Source organism: Aplysia californica, unplaced genomic scaffold (genome assembly GCF_000002075.1).
Source record: "Aplysia californica isolate F4 #8 unplaced genomic scaffold, AplCal3.0 scaffold01131, whole genome shotgun sequence".
NCBI classification, from domain to species: Eukaryota; Metazoa; Mollusca; class Gastropoda; order Aplysiida; family Aplysiidae; genus Aplysia; species Aplysia californica.
The window spans coordinates 27,689-55,182 of NW_004798401.1; the positions used below are offsets into that span (position 1 = coordinate 27,689).

At 40.5% G+C, this 27,494-nt stretch overlaps 1 protein-coding gene across 8 annotated transcripts in view; it reads left to right on the top strand.

Moving 5' to 3' along the window:
* LOC101850452 (formin-binding protein 1-like) overlaps positions 1–27,451 on the top strand; it is a gene marked incomplete at its 5' end in the record, with an annotated part of 38,541 nt that extends 11,090 nt beyond the window's left edge. The window contains 12 exon segments of one of the 8 annotated variants that reach the window (XM_035973314.1): positions 403–465; positions 1,832–1,936; positions 4,239–4,367; positions 5,599–5,745; positions 6,826–7,038; positions 7,699–7,731; positions 10,982–11,005; positions 19,287–19,399; positions 20,387–20,519; positions 21,377–21,528; positions 22,754–22,839; positions 26,830–27,451. In XM_035973314.1, the coding sequence (XP_035829207.1) occupies positions 403–465; positions 1,832–1,936; positions 4,239–4,367; positions 5,599–5,745; positions 6,826–7,038; positions 7,699–7,731; positions 10,982–11,005; positions 19,287–19,399; positions 20,387–20,519; positions 21,377–21,528; positions 22,754–22,839; positions 26,830–26,993 (1,362 nt within the window). 8 annotated transcript variants of the gene reach the window in all.
* Between the last annotated feature and the right edge of the window lie 43 nt (positions 27,452–27,494).

Sequence of the window (27,494 nt, forward strand, 5' to 3'; positions counted from 1 at the left end):
GGGGGGCTTTTTTTAACCTCGGTGATAATAGAGTGTAATAAAATGTGTAATACAGGCGACTATATTGTCGAAGATAGGCCCTTCATTGTCGCACGCAGAAGACTAGAGTTCGATTCCTGTGTGAAAAGAATTTTTAATAAAATATTGCAGTCTTTCTGCTTGGACGATGTGGTCCTGACAGGCTGGGTCGAAGCCAGCATTCGAAATGATTTAAAATGTGTGGAAGGGGCGTAAAAATCACTTACATAAAAAAAGAAATAAAAGTATGTAATTATAGTTGGGAACAGTGGTTAGATCCTTGTAGTGTAATATAGCTTTATGTTCATTGATTTATGTTCAACTGTGGTGTCTATATTGTTCCACCGAACCCCCTCCCCTATCATCTCTCTCTCTCCCTGACAGTATTTGCAAGATGGAGCCCGGTTGCAAGAACAGCTGCGTCAATCTAGTCAGACATTGGATAAGGTGAGGAGTCAGCAGTGCTTATACCTCGCTTGCTGAGGCTCTTTTTGTGTGTTTGTGTGTGTGTGTGTGTGTGTGTATGTTGTGTTTGTGTATGTACAGTTGAACTTGTCTAAGACAACCACCCTTTGTCGATGAGAGAAGAGGCTACATAACTAAACATATGCACACATGACCTTCTGCTTATTTTTTTATGTGGTGTTGCTCCCTGTGTACCTGCATATGTTCTGTGTCATGTCCTTGTGTGGGTGGTTGGCAGGTGCTCTGGTGTGGTTTGCTTCTTTTTTCCTATCAAACATCTATCGTCTTGATCTCCCTTCCTTGTTTTTTGTGGTTGTTACACTCTCTTGTAACACCTCTAATCTTCGGCACTTATATGACCTTATTGTGTTGCAAGTGCCGTAAAACACTTCCTAAAAATGAACAACTATTGTCGGAGAGAGAAGAGGCTACACAGCTAAAACGTAGGCACACATGACCTTCTGCTTATGTTTTTATGTGGTGTTGCTCCCTGTGTGTCTGCGTATGTTCTGTGTCGTGTCCTTGTGGCCAGATGAAGGGCGCCACTGGTTAAGTTCTGTTTCTTTACTTTCCCTTTGTTGTTTCTGTCTCTCCGTCTTGCTTTTTCTCTGTGCTGCATTGTTTAAAAGCGGTGATGTACTTCTCTTTACTCATACTAAAAAAACTATACTGTCTGCCTGTGCACTTTGTCCTGTTCCTCTATTTGTGCCTTATATGTTCTATGCTGCTCTTTTAGTTTCATTTTAAAAGAAGGGTCCCTTGTATCCATGGTGATTGGCCGATACTTTTTCTTCTCTAAACTTCTATCCTCATAGTCAGTTCCTAGTGAAATGTGGCTTTTATCAGGCCGACTTGTCATGAGCTACTGCTATGTGATATTTATTCAGGAGCCTTTGTGTGGGTGGTTGGTGGATGTTCTGATGTGGTTTGCTCCTTCTTTCCCATAAAAAATCTACTGTCTCTATCTCCCCTCCTTCTTTTTTTGTGTTTGTTACTCTCTTGTAACACCTCTAATCTTCGGCACTTATATGACCTCATTGTGTTGCAAGTGCCGTAAAACACTTACTAAAACAGGGGCCTTTGCAAGGTTTCTGGTGTTTAATGCCTTGTTCATACTTTTGTGTAGGTTGTATACTGTTTTTGACTCTGTCTATCACACTGAATGTGATTTGCTCTTTCTTTCCCCCTCAAACATCCATCGTCCTTATCTCTCCTCCTTCTTTTCTTTGAAAGTCACTTGCGAGTAGCATCTCTAATTTTGGGTGCTTATGTGACCAAATTGTGTTGCAAGTGCCGTAAAACGCTTACCAAAACTGAACACTAACCTCACCCCGCCTTATGTCCTCAGGCAAAACGTAAATACGAAAAGGCTCATTATGATTCAGAGAGGTCACTCGACAACTACAGAAAAGCAGACGCTGACATCAACTTGTCTCGAGCTGAAGTGGAAAAGGTAAGTCCGCCAAGTCCTGGAACTCGCTCCTGAGTTTCTGTGGGTGAAACAGTTTTTCTGGTTGTGGAATACTGAGGGATTTGCTGTCCTAAGTGATATGTCCCTTGATGTCTTATGCTCCATACTTAATAATAATAATATACGGCGTTTATACAGCACTCAACCCCGATTAAAGTATGTAGGTTCTGAGTGCTTTACAATACAACAGTAACATATAATCAGTACATTGTGTTTTGACCCCCCGAAGAAAATCTTTTTTTTTTTTTTTCAGTTCTCTGTTAGATAGCTGAGGGAAATGAAGTTAGGGTTGGATATTTGTTGAGAACAAGTTCTTGAAGTTGCATTCCCAAAGCAACACATGGTTAAGAAAATTCCAAGGAGCCAGGGAAGAAAAAGAAATAGAGGGCATATGGAAATAGGTATATGGAAAGAGAAGGAAATATATATACAGAGAAAGAAAAAGCTTTTTAGCATTTGAAAGTCAATTAGTTAACCAGTCGCGGCGTGAACTTTTGCGAAGGTGAACAACTTGTGTTTCGCGCGCTCATATGACCTTAGCAGTTGCGCACGCCGTAAAACCTTATACTACATACATACATACAAAGAAAGAGAAATATGTATATGGACAGAAAAGAAAAATGTGTATTCAGAAAGAAAAAGAAAAATGCGTATATAACTTTTCATAACAGGCACAATCCTGTGCTAGCTAGTGTCTGGAGGTGAATCTTTCGTTACTCAGTATACTATCACTAGAGTGGCCTATAAGCCCTCTGCTCACGGGTCTGGATTCTAAAATCCCAAACGTTTGTCAGCTTTTGTAGGCTACATAGTGCACAAGGCAGAACATATCTCTCTTGAGATGCAGTTGGAGAGTATTTGAATGATTTTCCCTACCTTTTGTTCACCAGGAGGAATTATAGGATTGTTTTTCTCTAGATTTGTTGTTGGGAGACCTTTGATGTTTTGGGGGACATTTAGCTGATTCTCTCCATAGCTTTTTTTTGAAAAACCTTAATTTATTTTATCTCTAGCTTTGGTTTATGGGAACATGTACTAGATTTTTTTCCTACCTTTGTTCTGTCTTTGGGAAAATTTTAAACTTAGTTTTACCCTTAGGTTTGTTCTATGCCCTGTGGACAGCCTTAACACCTAGTGCTTCAATGTTAAGACCTGCAAAGTAACATTTGAACAAGAGATATTCATTTCTGAGCTGGTAACTTAATAATTTGAGTGCACTCACAGATCGGCTTTTTCAATAACTGAGAGTGGACTGTTGTCTGTGGGATAGGCTCCCCACCCCGCCTGTGAAAAACATGAATTTGTTTCCCATACAGGGAAATGTGTTCTGTAGAGTTCACAGCACTTATACGACCTATTTGTATTGCTAGTGCCATAAAACTCCTTGCTAAAACTAAGAAAAAAAGGAAGGATCGAAAAGCTCGCTTCTTAAATGACGTAAATGGTGTCATTGAAGATGTTTAACGTCAAGTCATTTATCACGAGAACCTGATGGTTGGCTTCTTGCTTTTGAGGCTTACGCAAGGATTCTTCTCTGTGTGTTGTTGATCTGGACATATTGTACTGCGGACTGGAAATGGAGACCACTTGTTGAGTCCAAGTTATCCCTTGACGGAGCCACTTCTAACTTCCCTGTCCCTCTGGCCTAAATAGTTACAAGTAGGCCAAGTGTGGCAGTTTTGTGAATGTGGTTTGGTTGGGGGGGTTCCACATATGAGTTGAAAAATGCCCCTTGTGATTGTAACTCTGTGCTGGTGTTCCACAATAGAATTCAAGTACTCTTCGAACTGCCTTCTTTAACACCAAGAGTATATCTACGTCTGCCCGTAATGCAGAGTAAAAAGAAATCGGGTCTGCATTCTAACTATTTGTGTGACTGCTCAGAAAATCCATTCTTTGGCTCCTTCTTACTGCTGTCTTTCAGCCACACCCTGATCTAAGAGTAGATAAGATGTAACACCTAGCCTTCTCAGATAAGGGCAAAATATCTCGTACGTTAAAGATCCCTTGGTGGTCCAAAATGGATACGGGTAGGCTTTGGCTTCCACCTCGGCAAAATTCAAAATTAATTCCTACCAAACTGAAAATGTTTAGTGTGTCCCACACGCTCATTATGCAGTTGCGAGTGCTGTAAAATACTTACCAAAACAAAAATATATGAGTTCTATGATGTGCCAGTTTAGTGTCTCTGACAACTGAATCGTGTACATTCTTTATCTCACTATACTGTTCTTCTTTCTCTTACCCCTCTCCCCCAACACCCCAATCCCTGGGCTGTACGCAGCATCGCGTGGTAATGAACGGCAAGGTACAACAGTGCGAAGAGTGTAAGAACGAGTACGCAGCCCAGCTCCAGACCCACAACAACCACCAGACAGAATTCTACTCACAGACCATGCCACAAGTGTTCCAGGTACGGCTCACGTCTTTGCCTGAGGGAGACTGTTATCCTGTGCTCTGTTATCCTGTGCTCTGCCCACTCCGTCTTTTTTAAGTGTTACTAGGCAGTGTTGAAGCCAACCTAGTTAATGATTTAAATTGTGTCAATGGGAACTCAAGCACTTGCATGTACAAAGAAAAAAAGGAGTGTTTCTCTCTCAGCCCCTTTACTTGTGATTAGTATATGTGGCTTTTGCCAGTCTTCTGATTCTTTAAGTTTGTCAGTGGTGAGAGGATTTTTTCCTAACGGGTCTAAATGATTCCATGCTCAATGCCATGTATTGTCTGTCCAACTTTTTTTGGGTCTATTTGACCAATGATAGTACATAACAAGATGGGCCACTTCTCTCTTTGAGCCAATTAAAAAAGTGTCCTCAAAATTTGGTGGCGCCCTCTTCACAAAAGCGCACTCTTTGCGAACAGAGTTACCCTACTTGAGTTTTTAAAAATCAAAGTGAAACTAGCAAGTTTTGGGATAAATTTCGGAAGAACGCTTTTTAAAAATGGTTACGCTGACAAAAAACCTCTTCCGGAGGAAAAGGAGATGGTTTTCTTCGTTTAATTTGACTTTAGAATGAAGGGCGAGAGGTCATTAAAATAAAAAAAAAACCTAAAACTCCGCACTGAACGTACCCGAACTGCTGATGAACAGCAGTCGATCTGCGCACGCAAGGAGGTGCTATTCCTATTCTTCTTTTGGAAAAACGAAAGAGAGCTTCAAAACAGACTGCAGTGCCATCTGAAGCAAAGAGCATACTTCCTGCGGACACTTTTTAGGCTGAGTGGCCCATCTTGTCTTGTACTATCTTTGATTTGACACACCTGTTTGTGGTCTATTTAAACTTTAAAAAGAAGGATTAAAAAAGAAAAGAAATCCATTCAGTAGTCTTATAGTTTGGCTGTTGACCTTTAATTTTAAAAGCCAGTCTTGCTCTCCTCCTTCCCTTAATGACCATTTATGTGATGATGTGCTTCTCTTTACTCAAAACTGATTTAATTTTTTATTCATTGGTCGACATTCGACATCTTGGTTGCTTGCTATCAACAAGCACTTGACCGCAATTCCCCCCCCCACCCCCCAATCTTGCCCCCCCTCTTGTCGCAATCTGATTACTATGGGGATATGGTCATTGTGATGACTTTCCTAATGCAAGATGATGAGTTGAAAAATGCCTTACGTCGTCTCATGTTTGTGATCTTGACAGCAATTACAAGACATGGACGAACGTCGGATACACAAACTCCAAGAGTGTGTGCTGCAGTGTGCTGAAATCGAGAAGAACGTGGTCCCCATCATCAACACCTGTATAGAGGGCATCGCCAAGGCCGCCGGCAGCATCAACACAGCAGCTGTAAGCTTGGAAATACGTGTACATTGAGATGTGTGCACATAGAAATGATTGTACGCCTAGAAATGCATGTGCATTAAGATACTCATACGTAGACGTTTACATAGGGATGTGTGCGTGTTCAGAGAGATATGTTTACCCCTGAAGATATATTACATTTTCCCACCATTGCTGGCACTACAGCGTTTGTATCGCTCTTAGGTCATTTCTTGTGTACTTGCTCATGCATGTTGCAGATGAGGATTTTTTATTTTTTTTGGGGGTGAAACCAAGTCGATCAAAATCCACACCAAAAAAAAAACCCAACAGATTTACTTGATAGTTCTGACATTGTTGGTATTCCAGCCTCTGTATCCTCCTGGGATAATTTTTGTGCATTTCTACACTGGGGGGGGGGGGGGGAGAGAAGTAATGTGAAACCAATCTCTTTCAGAACTCTGCCAGGTTGAAAAAAGTCAAGGTAATTCTGAAAGGTCCAGGTCATCTCTCTTCATTGTTTTATGGTTAAGAAAAAATGTTTTTTTGTTTCAAAATCCCATTGAATGATAGATTTGAGAAGTGTGCTTGAATGATAGATTTGAGAAGTGTGCTACTTTGAAATAAACTTTACGTTACTGACTTTTATATTTTAAGATTCTGGGTTGTTTTTCTTCTCTCCTCTCCCCAACCCATCCCTCTGAATGCAACTCAGGGAGTGGAATGATAGAGTAGACATAGAGGGGAAAGGGGCATGTTTTGTGGATGAGGTTTGTCAGTAACAGTGAGAGGCTAAAAATCTATGAAGTTACAAGCCCTGTGTCCATCACGTGTTATTTGAGTGCTGTGCATGCTTGTCATTAAAATTTATTGAAATAAGCAAGATCTATAACAAGATCTTGAGAGCCCGAAAATTTCTGTCATCTTATTGTATTGTTTTTTCTAAGAACCCTCCTGTGCTCTACAGTTGTTGAGTATTGTTTATATTTTTAAAATATAATCCAGTTTAATTTGTCTTTCCTCCCTCGACCCACCACCACCACCTTCCCCTCCACTTTTTTTCACACCCAGACTCACAAATCCCCTCTATTTATATCATGTGTACAGGACAGTAAACTGGTTATAGAACGGTACAAGTCTGGCTTTGCCATGCCTGAAGACGTGCCATTCGAGGATCTAAGCACAGGCCAGTCCATAGAACCCTCCAACAACCAGACCCCACGCATCCCGGCGCCAGCCAACTCGGTGAAGAATGCCACCGTCAGCGGGGGCAAGGGCAAGAAGAGGGGAGGCCTTTTCGGCATCTTTGGCTCATCCAAGGTGAGGGCCGTACACATTTTTCAAATGTCGGAGCAGATTTTATCTTTTTTTTTTTTTTTTTTACTACTAATCGAAAGTATTTTGATTCTTCTGCCACAGAAGTACTAGTTTTAAGATTTTCAGAGGGTTTTAGCCTGGTAATATATCTAAATGTTTTTTGGCTTATTGCCTTGTGTAGATTTTTGCTAACCCTTGCAAATAGACCAGTGAAATTAGAATAACCTTTTTTTGGTTTTTGTTGTTTCTGCAGTCAGATTGTAACCCAGTGGCTAAGCCTGGTACTTGTACACATATAGTGTGTGCTGTTAAGACAGAATCTTGTAAACTGGAAAAGTGTCAAAGTCACAAATTTTCGTGTCTTAGAAAACAGTCATTAATAAAGTAATGAAAACAGACAAGTTCGGAAGTAAGACTTAAAGTATAGAACAAAGGTAAAGATGAAATGTGTGACTTGTTTTAGGTGACAGAGAACAGCTGCTGGTTAAGACAAAAAGACTTGCAAGTTCTGTATTGTTGTTGCTCAAAGTCAGATTTTTAAAAAATCTTCAGATGTAAAACCTGATGCTGGACACCAGTCCTACCCCATTTCAATTGTCTGCAGTTTTCATTATTTCAAAGTGTTTGCATATTTAAATTTTCTTTCTTACTCTCCTCCGTAAGGCGTCTGTTGCTCGTAAGAATTCAAAACTTAGGGTAAGCCTTTGAGTCGTATCAGTCGTAGAACAAACTGATTTCCACCCTGTAGCGTTTGTCACACACGCATCAGTTGATTGACAAGGCTTGCTGCTTACCGTTCTGTTTTTTGCTTCTCTTGGGATTTGCCACACCTTCCTTCTTGCCAGTCGTCATGCCTCGTGTATATCTAAACAACTTGGTACTAACAAGGAAGCACCTTTATTCTCAGTTGTGTTTAGTTTTTGAATGCTACCCCAGTGACGGAAAGTACAGCAGTTATTATCTTAGTCTTCAAAAAGTTAAGACTCAAGTGAAAAATCATAGAGAATTTGATCTTGGTGTCACCAATACTGCTCCGGGAGTTGTCTTCAAAGATGATGAAAAGCATGGACTGTTATAACAATGCAAGAAACTACTGCAACTGGATGCCTGTGCATTGAGGCTGATATATTTTAGTGAAAAGATGAGAAGTCCCTCAAGGCTTTGTCCCTATTCCCTGGCAGCCCTTACTTAGTTCTGCATTGATTTGTGCATTGCGTTGATGCTGACATTAGAACCTTAGATGTAGCGGTTCAGGTGTAGTGTGTCATGCAGGGAAGGGATTATAGATTCTAGTGCAAATATTTTAATTTTAGTTTTCTTTAGATCTGAGTACTCATATATCGATCATGATTATGCTTTGTTTCATCAGTGTCATACCTTCATGTCATATAGCCAATCTTTTCATGTCATTGTCATGGTTGATTACGTTGTATGTTGCATTCTGTCAGGGTACGGCTTAAGTCACGCGAGGACCATGTTGCTAAATAGTGTAAAATTAAATTGTGTTTTTGGATCACATTTACTTTAATTGTTTTTGCTTACCACCATCTAAAAGTATACTCATTTCGCTACTTGATAGTGATTATTACCGTGCTGAAGCCCGTGTAAGCATATTATAAAAATGACTTTTAATGGTGTTTGAGAATTTTTATGTAAGTTAAAGTGACTTGAGCTTTATTTTGAAGATGCTATTTACATCTGTGGACATTTCATTTGTTGCATTTCGTCAGTGTCCAATGAAGATCTTTAAATTGTATGGGCATAGAGGATTTAGAGATGATATAGTTAGCATTGGACACTGACAGTTTCATCATTGTGGTGTGTCGATTTCAGTACAAGTTTGATATGAGTTAATCGTTTTATTTAGTTTATCAGATACTGGTTATGATTCTGCTCATGCCATCATTCTTATGGATATCGTTGTTAAGTGTGGTTTTCTTCTACGTACGTTTACGTTGATTTAGTTTTGTCTCTGGGTTTTTTTTTCATATATTCATTAGGTTGTTTTTTTATTTATTTGCCTGGGTTTTATTTATTTATTTAATTTTTGTTGTTGTTGTTTCTTGTGGGGGGGGGGGGATCATTTGAGATTTTCCCATTCTGTGTGTTCATATAGTCAATAAGGTTGTGCTATGTATATCGTCATGTTTATTTGGGGAGGTTTTTTCTTTCTCATTGTCATCCCTTCGTGCGTATTGACCGACGCCGTTATTATCATCATCGTAACACCTGTTCAATATACTCAGTTCATTTTTTTTTTGGTTTTCCTTTCTTCTCCATTCTTCACACGTGGTGATGAATCAAATGTTCTAGATAATCGGACTGTTGGTAGGTAACCCTTGCATTCTCCAGTAGAGAGAGAACGAGTGCCGTCTCCTCGGCCCAGATGTTTTGCTTGCCTCTTTACTGTGTTCCCCAGTCAGTTTGTTCATGCAGCCACACCCTTATCAAGTCGTTTGCTTGTTTTTTGTTTTGTTTTGTTTTTGGCATTGTGGTAGATGTTTCACTTGTCCGGGCTCATGTGCATTATTTGACTTGCATTTGGTTTAGAGCACTGGTGAGGGTTTCTGATCTTCCCTGCAAAAATGCTCACCATCATAGTTGGGTTCAACTTTTTTTCTCAGCGTATCCTATCGTTACTCTTTCTTACATATTTGTTAATGTCTTTTGATGTCTTTTCTTTTATCTTTAACGGTGTGCTTTTTATGTTGTTTTCTATATTTATATGGTTAGAGGTACCTTTCCATTATTTTATTTTTTTCTATTGAGGGGTGATTTTACATTTCATTACTCCAAATTTACAGGCAAGAGAAACATGTTCTTTTCACTTAGGCCTCTGGGTGTTTTTGTTTGTTTTTTTCTCGGAGAAGGTGACTATTTTGACTGCTCAGTGTAAGACTCCGTCTTACTTTTCAAAATGGCGTATGGCGCAGTCTTTCACGAAGGAGTCAATTTTTTGACACAGTGTCACATGTCTGATGTGTCATTGTCTCACAACAGACACTGTCCTCACTTGCACCCATGCTACTGGTCTTTGCCGCTTGTACAGATGTAGGGGACAGCTCTTTGTATTTTTTTTTTTTGCTGTCATAGTAATGCTTGCCAGTTGGTGAAAAGAGATGTTTCTAGAATACCTATGTGTGCAATTATTTAAAATGAGGGTGAGGGGTAATATTTTAAAATGCCATCATTCTTTTTGGTTGTAATTTTTCTGGGTTTAAGTCTCAATGTGAGAGTTTCTTTTTTTAGATTGTTGCAGGGTCATGTTCAGAAAGAGTTGTTAAGTCATTTTTGTTCCTGATGTGAATGGTTTGGGAGGAAAAAATATTGCCTTTTTATTTATGAAGAGAAATATCTCGACCTGCTCATCAAATTAAGTTAATTCGACAATTTTGCAGCTTCTCCCAACAAAGCAAAATCTTTCTGTTGTGTACGGATGAACATGCCTGTTGTGTGCACGGTTGTGTGTCACTGGAAGAAAGTCAACTGTGTCATAGTTTGAAACAAATTGTATTAACCCTTTCTGTGCCAAGTAGGGTTTGTTTTTTTTTGCATCTGTTTTTATGCTGGTATTATTTACCTGTTTTATGATATAACGAGGTTGTTTTGCTGTCGTAAAGTGACTTACATTTTAACATTGTATTGTGATTGGCTTAAAGTGAGTTACATTTTATCGTTGTATTGTGATTGGCTTTGAAAGAGTTAACTATCTGTTGTTTGTGATTGGCTTTGAAAGAGTTAACTATCTGTTGTTTGTTGTGCCTTTTTTTGTTGGTCGTAATATTGGTCGATATGTGAGTTGAGGAAGTTTTCTCGACCAGTTTTAACATAGGCTTTGATGTTGCTTTTCCTTGCGCACTGATAACTTTTTGCAAATTTCTGCCTTTTTTTTTTTATCCCTCCGCGGTCTCCTCCTGTGCCTGGGATTGGCTTGTGGTGAATGTAGGGCAAAGTGAGTACCCCCGTGAAAGTAGGTTGCTTACGGTACACCCTTTATTGTTCGATGTTGTACGTAAACACTGTGTATGTATGTTCCAAGGGCCGTATGAATAATGAGTGAGCTGATGGAAGCTTTCTTGGTGAACTTATCTGAGATGCAGAGAAGAGTCGTGGGATATTCCTCCTACAAAGAAAATGACGTTTCGCTCACTGAATATTGATATGGCCCCAGTTTCCTGTGATGACGGTCTCTCTCTTTCTCTGGATGGTTAACTACATAGATGATGTGTTGGGGGTTTGGGTTTTTTTAATAGTTTTTTTATTTTTCTCTCTCATTTCTCTTCACAGTCTGCTGTTGAGAAACTGTCAATGTTTCAACTTTTCTTTATGGTGTTTTACTGGGATTTTATAAAAATTTTAATATGGTATTTCTTTTCCATGTTGTCATTGGGGGTTTTTTCAACTTCCTTTTTCTTTTCTTACTAACTTGGAGCAGTTCCCACCATCTTCAAGAGTAGTGAAAGAAGGTGGGGGACAGAGGTTCAGAATTTTTTATAATTTTTGCATCCTTTTGGAGGCCATGTTCTTGTCGCTGTGAATTTCAAGCTCTCTGTAATTTTGATTGCACGCACAATGTTTGCCTAATGTTGAGTAATATTGTTTTTACTAATTACTGAACTATTTTGTAACCTCTAACTTAATGAAGGGATTCACGTATGGTCGAAATGCTGGTGATGCTGAAACAAGCCAGGTGCTACACATTTCTTGGTTCGGTAACTGCTCTTATCTAACTTGCTGTGGCGTCGGTAGCCTAGTGGTTAGGCTACCGGACTTGTAATCCTGAGATTGCAAGTTCGGGGGTTCGAGCCTCAGCTCGGTCCGACGTTGTGTCCTTGGGAAAGGCACTTTACACGAATTTCCCATTTGGCTCGGTCTTTTCGGAGATGGACGTTTAACTCGGAGGCCCTGCCTCTTAAATAAACTTATAGTGTTTATGGGGGCGTTACACCTTTACCGTTTCACCATTTTTCTTATCTTGCTGCCCTAACTGGTTAAGAAAATTTCATTAGAATAGAATAGGCATATTTAAACTCATTTTGTGTAGTGGTGCTATCACGGTGCAGGCCGATCACCTTTCTTTATGTCGATGAGTCTTGATTGATTGTTGATTATTGTGCCAGTATGTATCGTATTAACCCTTCCAGCCCCAGCCATTTTTGTGCACTCCCTAACCCCAGACCCAGCCAATACAGCAGTATCTCATAAAAAGAGGCATACATTCTTAAAAGTGATGCAATATCTTTATGATGAGGTTTAGAGGATAACATGATAAATGTTTAAAGATAAATGAACAAATATCATGAAAATTAAAGTTTAATTGGGTTAGTTAATTTCTAAAAATGCGCCAATTCGGTACCCCCCGAAACTGAGAATATACGCTCTTGGGATGGTGGGAGGTAAAAAACGCTGCTGAAAATATACGCACATGGAGCTGGAAGGGTTAAAACCCTTGGGGTTTGTTTATTTATATGTTGTGTTTTTTGCAAGAGTCATGTTTACTGCTGTTAAACTTGGAGCTGACAGACATTTGTGTCAGTTTACTTTTTTTTTAGTTTAATACGAGTTTTACAGCGCTCGCAACTGCATACGGTCGTATAAGTACACGAAACATGAGTTTTTTCACATTCACAACAGTTTGCAGCACAGCTTGATTCTGGTCAATATTTAATTTTGATTTTAAATGCTAAAATTTCACAGTTAAAGATTCTCAGTTTAAAATAACATTAGAAATTTTATAAATTCGAGAATTCTGTTGGGATCAACGGCGGAGAACAGATCTTGCAATTTTTTGCATTAAAGAAACTTCTTTCGGGTCTCTCCAAAGGCCGGACATTCTGTTAAAATGTGTCTATTGGTAAAGTCTGTCCAGCACACTAGGAAAACCATTGTGAGATAGATGGTACTGTGCTTTTTTTTTGTTTCTTTAACTGAGGTACCAAAGTTTTAGATGGGATAGTATGGAAAAACCATGTGCTTGTGAACGCAGTCCCTCCTCTCTTGGTTTTCTGTGTGTGGGTGGTTGGTGGGTGCCTCTGATTGTTCAGCAACTTAACATAACAGGGAAATGATGCTAATTAGTTGGGGTAGGGGGGTTGGTTCGGTTTTAAGACTTCCTAAAGTAAAGAGGCTAAGTTATATTTTCAATTTGTTCTATGTTAAGTAAGTGAGATCATTTGAGTCATGATAAAGGTTTTTTAAAAATAATTTTTTTGAGACATCAGCACTGGTTTCTGCACGGATGACAAACTAGGACTACTTTGCACTTTTATCATATTTTCCATTGATGTTGAGTCCATTTATGGAGACCTGCCTTTAATTGGAGATTTCATTTTTTTCCTCATGGGTCATTTATCCATCTGAGTTCCCCCCACCCCCACGAAAAAAGAAAGAAAAAGAATTAAGCTTCAAAGTTTTAATGTAGGATGATTTGACTTTTGGATATGTCTCACAAAATTGGTGTGTGACAAGGAGGGAGTGGGAGTTAAAAGTAGATGTGACTGGCTCAGAGTGATGACATCACCGATCAAGAGATCAAGAGAAGAGCGATCTGGCTGCTTGTGATGAGCTACATAGACGCTGAGTGTTGTGCATACGTCTACATAGACTATGATAGACGCTGAGTGTTGTGCATACGTCTACATAGACTATGATAGACGCTGAGTGTTGTGCATACGTCTACATAGACTATGATAGATGCTGAGTGTTGTGCATACGTCTACATAGACTATGATAGACACTGAGTGTTGTGCATACGTCTACATAGACACTGAGTGTTGTGCATATGTGTTAATATCTGGATGTTTCTCTATTAATATGAAGCTGTTGTCACGGTCTCTTGCCTGCATGAAGGACACATACGTCTCTTGTGCCCTCCTGACTAACAAGTTTGTGGTTAACCATGCTGTGCTATTGTTAGCTCATGTTATGGTCTTTAAGCATGGATTCTGTCATAGTTAAAAAGTAGATGTGTACTGTAGTATTTTGCGAGTCTCTGTTGAAATGGTAGCGGCCACTTGAAGCAACACATCACTTCGTTTTTCAGTGAATCTGTTGTGTAAAATGGTCTCACAATGTTGAAGTGGTCATTTCTTTGCAATGTCATATGATTACACTTAAGATTTAGATTGTTGCTAGTTTGGTCACGCTTGTATTAATTTCCCTTTGATGGGTTATGAGACAAGCAGAAGTGTACGATGTTGTACTCACCTATTTCTTCACACTGTTTGTGCTTGACAGACCTGCAGAAATGTGAGTTTCCCTGCACTTTGAGTAGACACACACCTCTGGTTTTTTGGGTCACTAAGCTGTTTTCTATAGAGGTTCTTTCTGGGTTTAGACGTTTCCATGCACGTGAGAGAAAAGAGGAAATGGGCAGAAGGTGATGCGATGTGATTGAAAATGGCCAGATAATAGTGATAGCAGTAATTTTGATTGGGATGAATTCTAGTATTATACTGTTTAAACGCTTGTGGTTTAAGAGACGTTCTGAAGGTATCAGAGGCTATACTTGCTAGCTCAGCTTACTCAAAAAAATAATTGCCTACATTGGTAGTGGGCGTGGGGGGAGAGGGATGTTTGTCTCCCATTTTGGAATGAAATGGTACTAGCCTTTAGTATCATGGACTCTCATGCTTTTTGTGAAAGAGATTGAATCAGAAACATCCAGCTGCTACTTTGTAGCTAAGGAGATGTAAGTAAAAACCGTAGGCGTATCTGTTCTTTTGCAGGACTTGTTTTACCATGAAGCCTGCCTTATGGTGTTTATGGCTCCATATATTGTATGCAGCTTTGCTATTTTAAAGAGACATTCACCCAAACTAAATGACAGCTTTATTTTGTGCTTGAAGACGTCTCTGAACTTGCACACGACTTTGTCATTTAGACCGTGTGACCTTCTGCCCTAGTCCTCTGAGTTTAAGAGTTTGGGTACTTTCCACAGTACAGACACGTGTGTTGTCATCCCTGCGCACGCTGCCGCTGCGCCCCTCCCCCTCCCCCACCACCACCACCACGTGGTGCATCTCTTTTCCCATAATATTATTATGTGTCAGTACTAACCCTGTTTCTTTATATTTTTGTAGACTTGAAATTATTTTTATTTTTCTATAATGTATAGGTATTTTGTGGGTGCTGTTCATTTGATTTATTTGTGTAATGAGCAGGTGGTTGGAGAGTACTTTAGACGGGTTCTACTTTTGTCCTCTCTTGTCTATTATTTATTGCCGCATAATTGTCTATTTTTCTCTTTTTATAAGCTTTTCCTAACCTTAATTTTTTGACTGTCTTTCTTTTAAACCTTGAAGAATGATCAGCATGGTTTAACTGGCAGGTGGTTGGGGGAGCCATAAGTAGGTCTTGCCCCTTAAGTTTCCTTTCTTTTTTTTTCCCCTGTGTATCCCCATCTTGCTTTTTCTTATGCCTAAATGACTTATTTATTTGGAGGACAGGCTTCTCTTTACTCTAAACTAAACTAATGAAACACAGTTCCTGTCATTCCGCAAGATTGCCTTGGGGGTGATCAAACACCGCTGTCGTTTGTGGTGTTGATGTACATAATATGGATATGCCAGCCTTTTATGGAATAATGGATCCCTTTGAAATGGTTTATTGCACCGAAATGAATAAGCTAGTGCATTCTCCTACTCCTCTTTCTTTCTCTTCTCATTTGATGGTTCAGCAGATAACCGCTTTCCCCTTAAACACTCGTGTCAGAACGATATTTGGTTAAAAATCGTGCTTGTTGGTAGAAGGCTGTATTAAAGAATGAGGAATGTCTTTGTTAATTTTCAGGTGGGGGGGGAGGGGGGTGGGAGATGGCAGATGGTTGATGAGCATTTTGGTGTGTTCAGGTCCTTCAGCTTGTCTCTATTGTTCCTGCTATCCTGATGATGTGCCCTTATAATTATGTTTGCTGGGTTTATTATTATGCTGACATGGGACAAACAACATACAATGGACTGTTCGACTCACTAATGAATAAATGAATATGGACCCCTTCAGGCTGTGAATAATACATCCAGTAGCTGGAAGTTTGGGATTTTGGAGTTTGTTTGTCGTATTGGGGTGGGGGGGGGGGGTGTTCATATCTGAGATAAGATGGAGTTGAGGATGCCACTGGTACTGATAGGGCTAATCTTTGACCTTCCTCTGATGTCTAGAAAAATCTATCTTGACCTTATACATGAAATTGACGTGCTTCCTCTCTTTCGCTTTTTCTATTCCCATTGTCCTTCCCTTCATCTCTCCCTCTCTTTTTCTTTTCTTTCTTCTCTCACTCTTTCTTTCCCTTTGTACTTCCTTTGTCCCTCTCTTACTCTTTTCTTACTTTCTCACTGCCTTTTTCTTTCTCCTTTTTTTCCTCCCTGCCTCCTTTGTTTCTTTCTTCATTTCTCTCTCTCTCTCTCTCTCTCTCGCACTCTCTCTCCTCCCCCCTCCCCCCTCTGACTCCTGCATGCGTTCTGCCTTTTTATACACACAGGCATGCATACACACTTACACATACACATACATACACACAAACACACTCACAGGAAAACATCTGTTTGTGCGTCTGGTATCTGCCACTGGGGATTTTACCTGAGAGTTGATGGGAGACAGCCCCACTCTGACACCTGAGCAGACTCACTGTTTGGCAAACTTGCAACATTTGCTGTCTTACAGGTGTTACACTCTAAGCTCACTCTCCTTCTCTCTCTCTCTCTCTCCCTCTCTCTCTCCTCTCTCTCTCTCCCCCTCTCTCTCTCTCTCTCTCTCTCTTTCTCCCTCCCTCCCTCCCTCCCTCCCTCCCTCCCTCCCTCTCCCTCTCTCTCTCTCTCTCTCTCTCTCTCTCTCTCTCTCTCTCTCTCTCTCTCTCTCTCTCTCTCTCCCCTCCCCCTTGCTCTCTCTCTATGAAAATAATCATATTCATAGAATTCCTATTTTTAGTCTTTGAGATCTTTGGTCTTGGAGCTTTATAGTAGCCGTATCTATTTTAAAAAAATATATATTAAGCTTATTTATGTCAGGGTCTTTATGATTTAAGTGCACCTCCTCTATAGATATTGGTGATTGCTATGTATATAGTTGGACTATGTTTCTTCCCGAGTTTGAGTCTGTTTTTCTTCCAAGTTTGAGTTTTAGAGAAGTTTTTGGTTTACTGGACCTGTTTTGCTGTTGAACCTCATTCACAACCGTGAATGTTTCCATCTCCTGTTCCCTGTTCACACTCTCCCCATTCAACCCCCCTGTCCCCACACCCTACCTGTGCATTTGAATTATTTGATTTCTCTGCCCCTTTTGTACAATGTAGTTAACCAGCGTGTGTTTTATCCTCTACATTCACAGTGAACAGTGGGTGGATATACAGGGGTGGGGGGTTACTGTATCAGAACTTAATCCTTCCCCCCTCCCCCTGTTGTTTCTATCTTGTCAATCTTGTTCTTCCCCTACCACCCAAAATGACCATTTTGTAGATGTGCGTCTCTTTATTCAAACTTCTGATAGGAATAGGTGGTCAAAAGAAACAAGACTGGCTCCCTCTATGCTGCAAATAGTAATGCTCAAATCGTGGCAATGTGTACGATGTGTTTTAGGGGAGACTTTGATAGAGATACTCATGTTGTTGCTATGAGTTCTTTGTACTTTTTCATAACTTTGCTGTTCCATTATTTTGTGACAAGTTTTGTGTAGTCTTTCACCAGTTCAGTGGTGGGTGGCTGGAGGGTGTCGTTGGTTGGCAGGTCCTGACTCTTTATCTTTCACCTCTGTTGGTTGTCTGTCTACCTTGCATTTGCCAAGCATTAGGATAATGACAGTTATCATATCCATTTTTTTCTTTGTAACTCAGTGTTTGATATTGATATTTTCATTATGACTACAAGTTCTTTTGTATTATATGCAAAGTTTGTAAGATGTTTCCAGATACACTTGTTATGTCTTTATGCAAAAGTTTGACTCTGATGCTTTCATTGTTGTTATCGTAAGTTGCTATAGATCTACATGTCTCTGATTTTGAGTCAAACATGTAGATTTTCACCATTAAATTGATATTGTGATAGTATCTTTGTAATCTGTTGTTTTAATTTGATAAACGAAGAGGGGGCTTTTCTATCTTGTTACTTTAGGGACAGGTCTGTGGTAAAAAGAAGTAAATTGGGTTCAGTCTTCAATTTTTGGAATAAAGCTGTAAGGTAGGAGTTTAAACTTCCCTGACCTGATTACTTTGGGCACCTGTCGTGATGTATTATTAGACACGTTGATACACAGGATGTCATCTCCCTGTCAATTCGCTCAATTCATGTACTAACGTTTTCTATTTTGCTTTCTTTACTTCTGTAGACTTATTTTGTTGTTGAGCTGTCTATTTAAACAATTGAACTGTGGCTCAGAATATGAAAGTCTGTCATGGTTCTTTCCTTTAGACATGTTTTGCCCTTTTTTAAAGTGTTTTTTTCCCCACAGGAGTAAGGTAGGCCAAGGCTGCTGCTTTTTCAAAAACCAATTTGTTCCTGTCTGAATTATTAGGCTTTGTCCTTCCCACAAATGGCCCAGAAATGCTCTCCCCTTTTCTCCTGATGTTCAGGGAAGACCATTGACTCACTTGTCTTTTGTTCCGTTTTAAAGAAGTTTTTTATTCTGAGTTATTTGTTGTTTGTTCTCAGAGTGAAACGGGCATTATTGTGTTCAATATAGGCCTACTTCCCTTGTACTGGCGTCTGTGATATTGCAGTTAGGAGCTTTGTGCTATCACACACAGAGGACTTGGGTTCAGTTCCTGAGTGGAGAAATTTGTATCCCGTATCTCGCCCATTCTGCTGGGATGTTTTATCTATGACAGACAGAGTCGAAGCTCATCTTCTAAATGATCTAAATTGTGTCAGTGTTGATCTCTCTCTCTCATTCTTGCCCTTTTTAACTGCCAGTGCAGCATAGGCCATCAACAACATTTCTCCATCGAAGCCTGTCCTGTGCATCCTTTTCTAGCTGTTTCCATGATGTCCCCGCCTTTTCCATTTCCGAGTATGGATGTACAAACACCAATTTTTTTATTGAAATGTTTTGCTTCCCTTTCCTCAAATAACTAATTACACAAAATATATGGCCATCACTAGCATATGTTACAACTACACCCCTAATTTTTTTTTTTTTTACATTATTGCTATTATGCACCTCTGTATCTCTTACAAACGAGCCCCTCCCTGTCTCGTTCTTGGTTCCTGAGGCGACATGTCCTACAGTTGTGTGTGTGTTCTTTTCCTCTGTGCACCCTGTAGGTGGATGAGCAGAAGGAGGACTTCAGCGACTTGCCCCCCAACCAGAGGAGGAGGAAACTACAGCAGAAGATTGACAGCATTAAAAAGGAGATGGCCAAGGAGCACTCGGAAAGGTCAGTGCTTGGGTTCAGATCATCGCCGTCATTCATCGTTGTCATAGGCCAAAAATAAAAAGTATCCTCTGTTCAATGTAAGACTCCATCACACGTCCCATTTGAAAATGGCATTTTGGGCGGAGTCTTACATAGAGCAATAAACCCCCTGGGGCGATGCTACTGACTGAAGTGTCTTTAGGCCATTCCCAAAGGGAGGACATTAACATGTTCTTATGCACAGTAGAATTGTAAATGGGATGATTCATCAATTTCATGCTAATAACTGTGCCTGAACTGCAACAGGGAGCTGCTGCTTTTTCTTTCATCATCCTTACTATCTTCATTTTTCCTCAACTTCTTTTGTATATTTGTCACTCTCTTGTGAACTGCTATTTCTGGGGTGCTTTGATAGTCGAGGCAGACTTTGTGCTGTTGAGGCTAGAGAGGTGAGCAGAGTAAGCCTGATTACCCGTTTGGACTTCTTTGTTGACATCCACTCCTTGGCGCTCATATGACCTTATATAGTTGGAGCACAGAACATTGCACAGTGGTAACCTGCATTAGTGTGGTTGTTACTACTTTGACGTCTCATCTCGCCGATTGGCGATGTTTACCACCCAGTTTCTTTGTTCCCCCAAAATATGATGGCAAAGTGTTAAGCTTTCTATATTGTTGTCATATCATGTCTTGTTTGGTAATCTTAATTAATTCAGCGTCTGTTGGTCTATATTCATTGTCTTTACCAATGTAGGCCAAATATTTCCTGGGCGATCAGTTGAAGTAGTATCAGGGTGGTTGGTGGATGCTCTGTTGTGGTTTGCTCGCTCTACCAAACATCTATTGTCCTTTTCTCTCTTCCTCCTTTTTTTTGTGTTCGTTACTCTCTTGTATCACCTCTAATCATCAGCACTTGCATGACCAAATTGTGTTGCAAGTGGCGTAACAATTTTGCTAAAACAAAAACAACAGGTGTTTTTATCAATTTTTGTTGCCACCTGTCCTCAGGGAAGGTATTCTCAAGTTAAAGGATGTGTATGCCGGCAATCCTGCACTTGGCGATCCCAGCACGCTGGATAAAAAGATCGAGGAAAACTCGCAGAAACTGGACGGACTGCGACAAGAGTTGCTCAAATATGAGGTAGGCAGAGCGGGTTGGGGGTCACAATGCTTTGTTTGGGGGAGGGGGATGAAGTTCTGTTCACTCTTGTACAGTTGTGCAGAATTTCTTATGTCACTTATTTTTTCTTCTGATTTTTCAACTAAAGGTTGGGGCATACAGAAAGTAGGATTGTTAAAACCTGGTAGAGTTAGGGTTGGGGGTCTGTTTGTAAACCAGTGTGTATGTTTGAGATCAAGTGTGTTTTTGTGTTGGAAAGAAAGATGGATGTAGATATGCATACATGTATATATGCAGTCAAAATGTCTAAGACAGCTACCTATTGTGGTGGTTGGAGGGCATCACTGATAAGTTCAAACCTCCTCTCCTCTCCCTCTCCCCCCCCCCCCTCCCTCTCCCCTTCTGTCTGTCTATTTTGCTTTTTTCCCCTGCACTCGATGACTGTGTTATATGCTTCTTTTTACTCCCAACTAAACATGAGTAATCATTTGACAAAGTCTGATAAGCAGCTCAGCTTCTAAATGATCCAGATTTCTTGGATGGGGGTGCAAAACATGTGGGTGGTTGGCGAGTGCTTTGGTGTGGTTTGCTTCTTCTTTCCTTTCAAACGTTTTACTTGTCCACTGTGTTGAGGTCACTGCTGTCGGAACATGTCCATCTCTGCACTCCCCCCCCTTCTTCAGGATCCATCCCAGAGTTATCAAACATCTATCGTCCTTATGTCCCCTTTTTCCTTTTTTAAGTTTGTTTTTCTCTTGTAACTCCTCTAATCTTCTGGTGCTCATATGACCTTATGCAGTTGCGAGCGCCGTAAAACCTCTACTAAAACTTTAAAAAGGTGCGAAAGGTTGACAATTTGTTCACCTTGTCTCTCCCAGGGTTACATGGCGGAGGCTGAGGGCAAAGTTTCTCGGCGACACAGCGCCTCAGAAGACAGTCGATCGTTGAGCACGTCCGGCAGTGGGGACACCCAGCACACACAGCAGGTGTCGGCCCCGGGCACGCCACAAGTTCAGCATAATGTCTACCAGTAAGTGATGGCCGCCAAACACCGCTCTGTCGGTCGGTGCTGTGAGGGGAGAAATCAAGAGTTCTTTGTCTTTTGGGGGAGGGGGTTAGTTTTTGGTTTTGTTTAGTTTGGTTGTTTTTTTGTTTTTTTTTTTTTGTTTTTTTGTTTTTTTTTTGGCTTTGCTTTATTTGAAGTGATTTTCTAAGGTGTAATGACCATAAGGCATAAATGATAGTTGACAGGTTGACTGTCAGGGGTTTGAAATAAAAAACAGAGGAACAGTCTTTCAGTGGACTATACTAGGATGCAGTGGTCATGTAGCACCTCGTGCTTCGGCTTTTTGAGCTCAAAATGAGCAGGATACGTCCCTGCAGGAAAGCAGGTTGTAAATAGAGTGCCTTTGTTGTAAAGATGTTGAACCTATCAATCACACCTCAGGCTCCTGGATTCAAGGATGTGAAGTGTCCTCTTGGTAGGAACGCCAGTCTGTCGCAGGTTCCCCACACCAAGAAAAAAGAAACAAATTGATGGTGGTAATATGTGTCAGGACACAGTGGAATCAGGTGATCGTCAATTTTTGGGCTTGTAGAGTTATTGGTATTGCCGTAAAGCTGTTCATTTGCCTTGCTTTCGATGAAAGATTTACCTGTTTATCTTGAGTATATGTCGAAATATTTGCAATTGAATGAGATGGGGGTCGCCTGGTTTCAGAGGTAAAATTAGTGAGAAAATGGCATCCAAAGATTGGTTATTTACAAAGCCCCAGAGTCTGTGGAAAGAGACAATTTACGTTTTTGGTTCCTTTAATTGTTTTTCAATAAAATTCACACTGAAATGGTTTCTTAAATAGACATAGAAGGTGTTAAGCCAAAAAAACAAAATTTCAATAAAAATTTGGCAAACCAGCGAAAAAGTGCCAGTTTGTTTACTTTCATTATTTTGACGAGCGCCTGATTTCACCACGCTGCCTCACATATATTCATGCCTGAATGGAGGGAAGAACGTTTTTCTGTAAAGTACATGTTTGAGTTGGGCATAGCCAGTGATGAATCTAGTACAGTATCCAGTAGGCAGACACCAACCAAGTGGTAGTTTGGAGGGAGGGGGGGGGGGGGATCAGCCTCATTTGTTCACAATTTTCCACCAAAAAAAAAAGAAATTTAATTTTAAAAACTTACCTTATTTAAGACAGAAGATGTAAGTGCTGGAGGGAGCTGGTCAAGTGTTGACTTTGATTTGTCTTCAGGCCAATTGATGGTGACGAAGACGGTGAAGACGAGTTCGACATCTTCCCTGTGATTGGTCACTGCAGAGCTCTCTATCCTTTTGAAGGTAAATAAAGCTTGTCAGTGGTGGTGGGAGGTTGTCATTGTGTTTTGGTCACTCTTTCCTTTTCCCTCTGGCTGTTTTTATCTTTCTCTCTCTTTCTTTCTCCCTCCTTTCTGTCTTTCTCAGTATATCTTTCTTTCTTTCAATTTTGCCTGTCTTTCTATAAATTTGTTTATGTCAATACTAATATGTTTTTCTTTACAAAAGTAGAAAGAACAGACGAACTTTCAGAATGACCATATCACGACAGCATTATTTTGTATAGAATCTGTCAGTCACAAGAGAACAAGGCACCAACTATCCTATCTTAACAACATCAGTTTTGTCTGTAATAACATTGTAAAGAACAATCAATCTAACACTGACGTTATCTCCTATTGCTCAACTATTTTGGTGGGTGGTTGGCGGGTGCTCTGGTGTGGTTTGCTCCTTCTTTCCTATCAACTGTCGTATTTATCTCTCCTCCTCCTTTTTTATGTTTTTTACTCTCTTGTGCGAGTGCGGTGGCGGAGTGGTTAGTACGCTCGTCTCCGAAGCGGAAAGTCCGGGTTCGAGCCCCCTCCAGCCCACCCAGCATTAATGGGTACCTGACTTTGAGTTGGGGAAGTAAAGGCGGCGTGGAAAGGAACTGGCCACCCTACCACAATATGCTGAAGGCCCAGGAAATTGTTTCTCTAACAAGGCAATCCCCAATGTCCGGATCGGATGCGGGAACAACTTTACTTTTACTCTCTTTTAACACCTAATCTGCGGCACTTATATGACCCTATCGTGTTGCAAGTGCGTAAAACTTTTACTAAAACTAAAACAGCTATTTTGTGGAAACAAACTGTTCCTGTAACGTTGTGCCTGTGATATAAACAAGACAGACTGTCGTGTAATGCTATCTTGTCTATGCAACTTATATGTGAGATTGAAGTGATAAACTTCGCGATAATCTTTTCTTGGTAATGTTATTTCGTCGCTGTCATGTTTTTTATGCATGACACAGCGCACCGGCAGTGGAATATTAGTTGCCGCGGGGGGTTCCACGTCGGGGTCACGGGGGTCAGCTCCCTGTCGCCGCTCTGTCTGGGCCGACTTAATTTTTGGTACTTTCAACGTACTATTTGGTACTTTCAACGTACTATTTAAGATGGATCCTTGTATTTATGGTAATTCTCATTTAGTGCATCCAAAGCATGCATTTCTGCTCTTGAGACTCAAAAAAGAACGGACATTGTAACTTGTCTGGTTATTTCGTTAGACGCGCTGGAGTCGTCAATGCTAAATTGTGGGGGGGGGGGGGGTTTGACTAGCGTGAATGAAAAAAAATCAATATTAAAAAAAAGGCCTCGTCAAAATCTGTCGAACTTTTGGAACATGAACGACATAGCTTTGGTGCAGATACTCAGAAAAGATGGTACCTGCGCATATAATAGAAAGCTGTAATTTTGCAACTTTATCCATCGTGCACACAATTCGCTATGAAGTAATTCCTTCAAATACAACTTTATGTGTCTAATATAATCGTGAATATTCACATATTTTCTCGAAAGTTTATAAAAGTCATCCTGAAGTTTCTCTGAAAAGTACAAATCGATTTTAGCGCTAGAATACATCTTCAATGTAGATCTAATACAAGAACAGCATTTGTAACACTCCAGAAATTCCTTACTTTTCTTAAAACGCTAAGTCTAGGTTTTGTAAGTCGACTGAATAATAGGGATGACTTCTAGTAATTGGGTTATAAGAATAATTTCTAGCTTTCCAGGGACACTGAATCAGCACCAGACTTTTCCAGCTTTATTTTTCGTTTCTATCATGACCATTAGCAATAACTGACAATGTGACTTACATTCATAATTGTGTCCGCGCATATTTCCGACACAAAAACTAAGAATGAATGTGTTAGCTGTCATTATTTTTATTCCATACAAGAAGTTTATCTCTACCCATGTATTTACACGGTTTTGTGGTTTTTTTAATCGCTTAGATTCTATATTATATCTTTTTAGTTGTATGCAGGCTGCCACAGACACAGCATGATTCATGAACAAACGCAGAGTAACTTTCTCTTGTTTAATAGTAAAATAAGAGCTAACGCTGATCGTCTTTAGTTAAAAAATGCAGATGTGCAACTTTCTTCTCTTATAACTTGACTATTTCTACTCGCGCAAATTTAAGATTTCTCATGGTAAAAGACATGATATTCGTAGTCAGTTAAACACAGATTTTGGAGAGATCTGTCGTGCCTTTTTAAAATTAACAATCATTTATTCATAAGTTTGTAACTAAAATAGGACAAATTGGGTACTCTACAAACACTTGTCTAGAACAAAAACTAAGGCACAGAAATTAACCATTCTAACGCAGAATATATCTCAAGACATTGAGCTTTTAGTACATTCGCGTAATGGTTTGCTATGTGGGATGGGGAAGAAGTTATATCATTTTAAACATAGTCAAAAATGCGAACTTCCGAACCGACACCGGCAAAGTCGCTTCAGGGTTCATTAACCCCGTGACCCCGAGCCGGGGAGCTCCGGCGGGCTGCTGAGTCACGCGAACTAAAAGTAACAGAATCGGGCGAAAAGTGACGCCGTGATGGCGATAAAATCTTGGTATATGTGTTTTGCCTGCATTGGCAAGATTCCCTCCCTTTTTACCCATTGCTGATATCACTGATTAACCAAAAAAGAAAACAACTGCCTTTTAATGTAGCTCTGTGTTTATATCGTAAGCAAGGTAATAGACAATCATTTGATGTCTTTTCTCTGTCTATCTAGTATTATAACTTATCTCACCCTTTGTAATGTTGTTGTATCGTATCTGGCTGTAATGACCAGATCAGTGGGGGGGGTTGGCGGGTGCTGTGGTGTAGTGTGCTCCTTCTTTTCAATCAAACATCTATCGTCCTTATCTCCCCTCCTTTTTTGTGTTTGTTACTTTCTTGTGAAGCCTGTAATCTTCAGCACTTATATGACCTGATTGTGCTGCAAGTGCAGCAAAACTCTTACTAAAACTAAAGAAAAGTTGTCTCATGTCTGGCTGTGATATCAAGATCAATCGTGGAGTGTCCTGAGGTAATAACATCTCACTGTTACACTTTCTGACACTTCTGCTGATGCGTCAGCTCCTCAGAGAGATTGAGTTCACCTTGAGGGTTGTTGGAGGACGCCAGCGGAAGACCCTACTTCTTTTTTTCTCAACTGCTCTTGTTTCTCACTTTTTCATTGCATTAAATGACTATTCTTGTATCAATGTGCTTCTCTTTACTCTGACCTAGTCCATCTTTGTCTTACACAAGAAAAACATTTTTAAAGACTCGAAATTATCGTAATGTCCTGACTCCATAAGTGGGTGGTTTTGCAGAGGGCTCTGGTGTGGTTTGCTCTTTTTGTCCTATCAAAACATCTATCACTCCCCGGGGCAGTGCCACTGACTGAAGTGTCTTTAGGCCGTTCCCAAAGGGGGGAACATTTCTCGTTCAAGCATAGTGGAATTGTAAATGGGCTGACTCATGTCACGCTCATAATTGTGCCTGATCTACATCAGGGAACTGCTGCTTTTTCTATCTTGATCCTTACTATTGTCATTTTCCTTTACTTCTTTTGTATGTTTGTCACTCTCTTGTGACCTGCTATTTTGGGATGCCTTGATAGTCGAAGCAGACCTGGTGCTGTTGAAGCTGGAGAAGTGAGCAGTCTAGGTCTGATTCCCTGTAAAGACTTCACTGTTGACACCCACCCCTTGGCGCTCATATGACCTTGTGCAGTTGCGAGCGCCGTAAAACCCTCTACTATAAAAAAAACCCATCTATCATCCTTATCTCTCCTTTTTGTTTTCCTTGTATGTTGCTCTATACTGACACCTCCAATCTTTGGTCCTTATAGTGACCTTTTTGCATTGCAAGTGCCATAAAGCTTTTACTAAAACTGAAGATTTTACACCCCAAAAGAAACAAAACAAACCCACTGACAACATAACTATGCTTTGTATTTGTCCCTCCAGCCGTGAACGAGGGCTCGGTGCCGATGGGCGAGAACGAGGAGATGCAGATCCTGGAGCAGGACCAGGGTGACGGCTGGACGCGTGTCCGGAAGGGAGACGGAAGCGAAGGGTTCGTGCCCACTTCCTACATCGAGTGCCACTACTACGACGCAGACCAGGTGTAGGCCTGGACCAGGGGATTAGGATGGCAAGTGAGAATGGAGGGTTGGGGGGGGGGGTGCAATTCTTCAGCTACAGCAAGGGAAGCCGGGAAGGGGAACACTCACTTTGTGGCGTCTGTTCCACATCTTGTGTTTTGGATGAGAGAGATTGGGTGCTTTGATTGGTGGTGGATGGACGAGGGGATGATGGGCTCAGAGGAAGGGGCTGGGGAGGGGTGTGGTGGATTTTGAGCCAAGAATTTTTTGTGATCCTGGGTTACGGAAGTAGAAATTCACGGAGGAAAGCAGCCAAATATTTATTATTTTGTCCTCGGATGTTTAGATGAGTTGTACCATCAGTGGTGATGGTGGACCGTTGCAAGTGTCTGTTCTGAGTGGACAAAATAGATGTGTGAGATGTGTGTCTGTGACCGTGGACTGGACACTTTGGCATTGTGTTGATGAATGCCATGGGGTTCATGGATTTGTTGTTGTTGTTGTGGTTGTTGTTGTTGTGGGTGGTGG